At 46.7% G+C, this 2196-nt stretch overlaps 1 protein-coding gene across 1 annotated transcript in view; it reads left to right on the forward strand.

Annotated features, from left to right (window-relative positions):
• The window catches only part of CBG11292, a gene marked incomplete at both ends in the record, with an annotated part of 5715 nt that extends 3896 nt beyond the window's left edge, over nt 1–1819 (forward strand). Inside the window, 2 exons of the mRNA XM_045236554.1 lie at nt 1–1339; nt 1639–1819. The exon at nt 1–1339 is cut by the window's left edge and continues 3432 nt beyond it. Of these exons, the coding sequence (XP_045094572.1) occupies nt 1–1339; nt 1639–1819 (1520 nt within the window). The remainder of the gene's footprint in view (nt 1340–1638) is intronic.
• Between the last annotated feature and the right edge of the window lie 377 nt (nt 1820–2196).

Raw genomic sequence — 2196 nt, forward strand, 5'->3', positions numbered from 1 at the left:
TCCGACCACTACCACTATGGAACCTTCCACCACAACCACTGAAGCTTCGACCACCACCACCATGGAACCTTCCACCACAACCACTGAAGCTCCGACCACTACCACTATGGAACCTTCCACCACAACCACTGAAGCTCCGACCACTACCACTATGGAACCTTCCACCACAACCACTGAAGCTTCGACCACCACCACCATGGAACCTTCCACCACAACCACTGAAGCTTCGACCACCATCACCATGGAACCTTCCACCACAACCACTGAAGCTTCGACCACCACCATCATGGAACCTTCTACCACAACCACTGAAGCTCCGACCACTACCACTATGGAACCTTCCACCACAACCACTGAAGCTCCGACCACTACCACTATGGAACCTTCCACCACAACCACTGAAGCTCCGACCACTACCACTATGGAACCTTCCACCACAACCACTGAAGCTCCGACCACTACCACTATGGAACCTTCCACCACAACCACTGAAGCTCCGACCACTACAACTATGGAACCTTCCACCACAACCACTGAAGCTTCGACCACCACCACCATGGAACCTTCCACCACAACCACTGAAGCTTCGACCACCACCACCATGGAACCTTCCACCACAACCACTGAAGCTTCGACCACCACCACCATGGAACCTTCCACCATATCCACTGAAGCTTCGACCACCACCACCATGGAACCTTCCACCACAACCACTGAAGCTTCGACCACCACCACCATGGAACCTTCCACCACAACCACTGAAGCTTCGACCACCATCACCATGGAACCTTCCACCACAACCACTGAAGCTTCGACCACCACCACCATGGAACCTTCCACCACAACCACTGAATCTTCGACCACTACCACTATGGAACCTTCCACCACAACCACTGAAGCTCCGACCACCACCACCATGGAACCTTCCACCACAACCACTGAAGCTCCGACCACTACCACTATGGAACCTTCCACCACAACCACTGAAGCTCCGACCACTACCACCATGGAACCTTCCACCACAACCACTGAAGCTTCGACCACCACCATCATGGAACCTTCTACCACAACCACTGAAGCTCCGACCACTACCACTATGGAACCTTCCACCACAACCACTGAAGCTCCGACCACTACAACTATGGAACCTTCCACCACAACCACTGAAGCTTCGACCACCACCACCATGGAACCTTCCACCACAACCACTGAAGCTTCGACCACCACCACCATGGAACCTTCCACCACAACCACTGAAGCTTCGACCACCACCACCATGGAACCTTCCACCACAACCACTGAAGCTTCGACCACCACCACCATGGAACCTTCCACCACGGTACTATCGACCTCTACCACAGAACCTTCTACTACAACAATGGGTATGTTAAGCTTGTAAAACTGAAAAGCTTTCATGCTCATGTTTATGATGCCGTCGTTGTTTCTTTAATCGAGAAAAGGCATAAACGATCTTTCATGTTGAAGCAAAAAAATTGTGAAATAAGTTCTGGGAAACTTTCCAAGATTTAGGAAAATTTGTGGAATATCCTAGTTTCTTTGTAAGTAGTGTTCAATTTTTGTTTTCTATTGACTGCTCATTGATGACACTAAAAATTTTGTACAAATTGTTAAATTAAGAAAAATCGAAAACGACATTGAACGTATGCATCATTACAGAATCCACCACCGCTACTACAAAACCATCAACTACAACAACAATGGTACCCTCGACCGCTACCATAGAATCATCTACTACAACCATGGTATCATCGACCACCACCACAACGATGGAAGCGACAACCACCGGTATGTTGGGTAGTACACAATTTGTAGTAATCAAAATTTTCGAGGCGAAAAACTAACACAAGAATTCTGCAATGAAAAAAAACGGTATCCCTGCAAATGTGGGATAGGATGAAATAAGCATTTCTAGCCCACCAACCAAATTCCAGATGTCTGTTTTTTTTTGAAATTCTAGCAGTTTTTTATCTTGTAAAAAGAAAATGTAGAATTTGAGCACGTCGGCTCTCGAAATAGACAGCTTATTGTCTTTTTTGAATGATTTTTTTCTGGATATGCGACTTTCCGATTTTAATCTGAATCATAAACAAGAAAATCGATATGGTTTTATAAAGAATAAATTTTCCTGATATATAAAACGCTATAGGCGTCTGTTGGTCCTCATGTCACGCTGTC

Source organism: Caenorhabditis briggsae (assembly GCF_000004555.2).
Source record: "Caenorhabditis briggsae complete genome, chrV, whole genome shotgun sequence".
NCBI classification, from domain to species: domain Eukaryota; kingdom Metazoa; phylum Nematoda; class Chromadorea; order Rhabditida; family Rhabditidae; genus Caenorhabditis; species Caenorhabditis briggsae.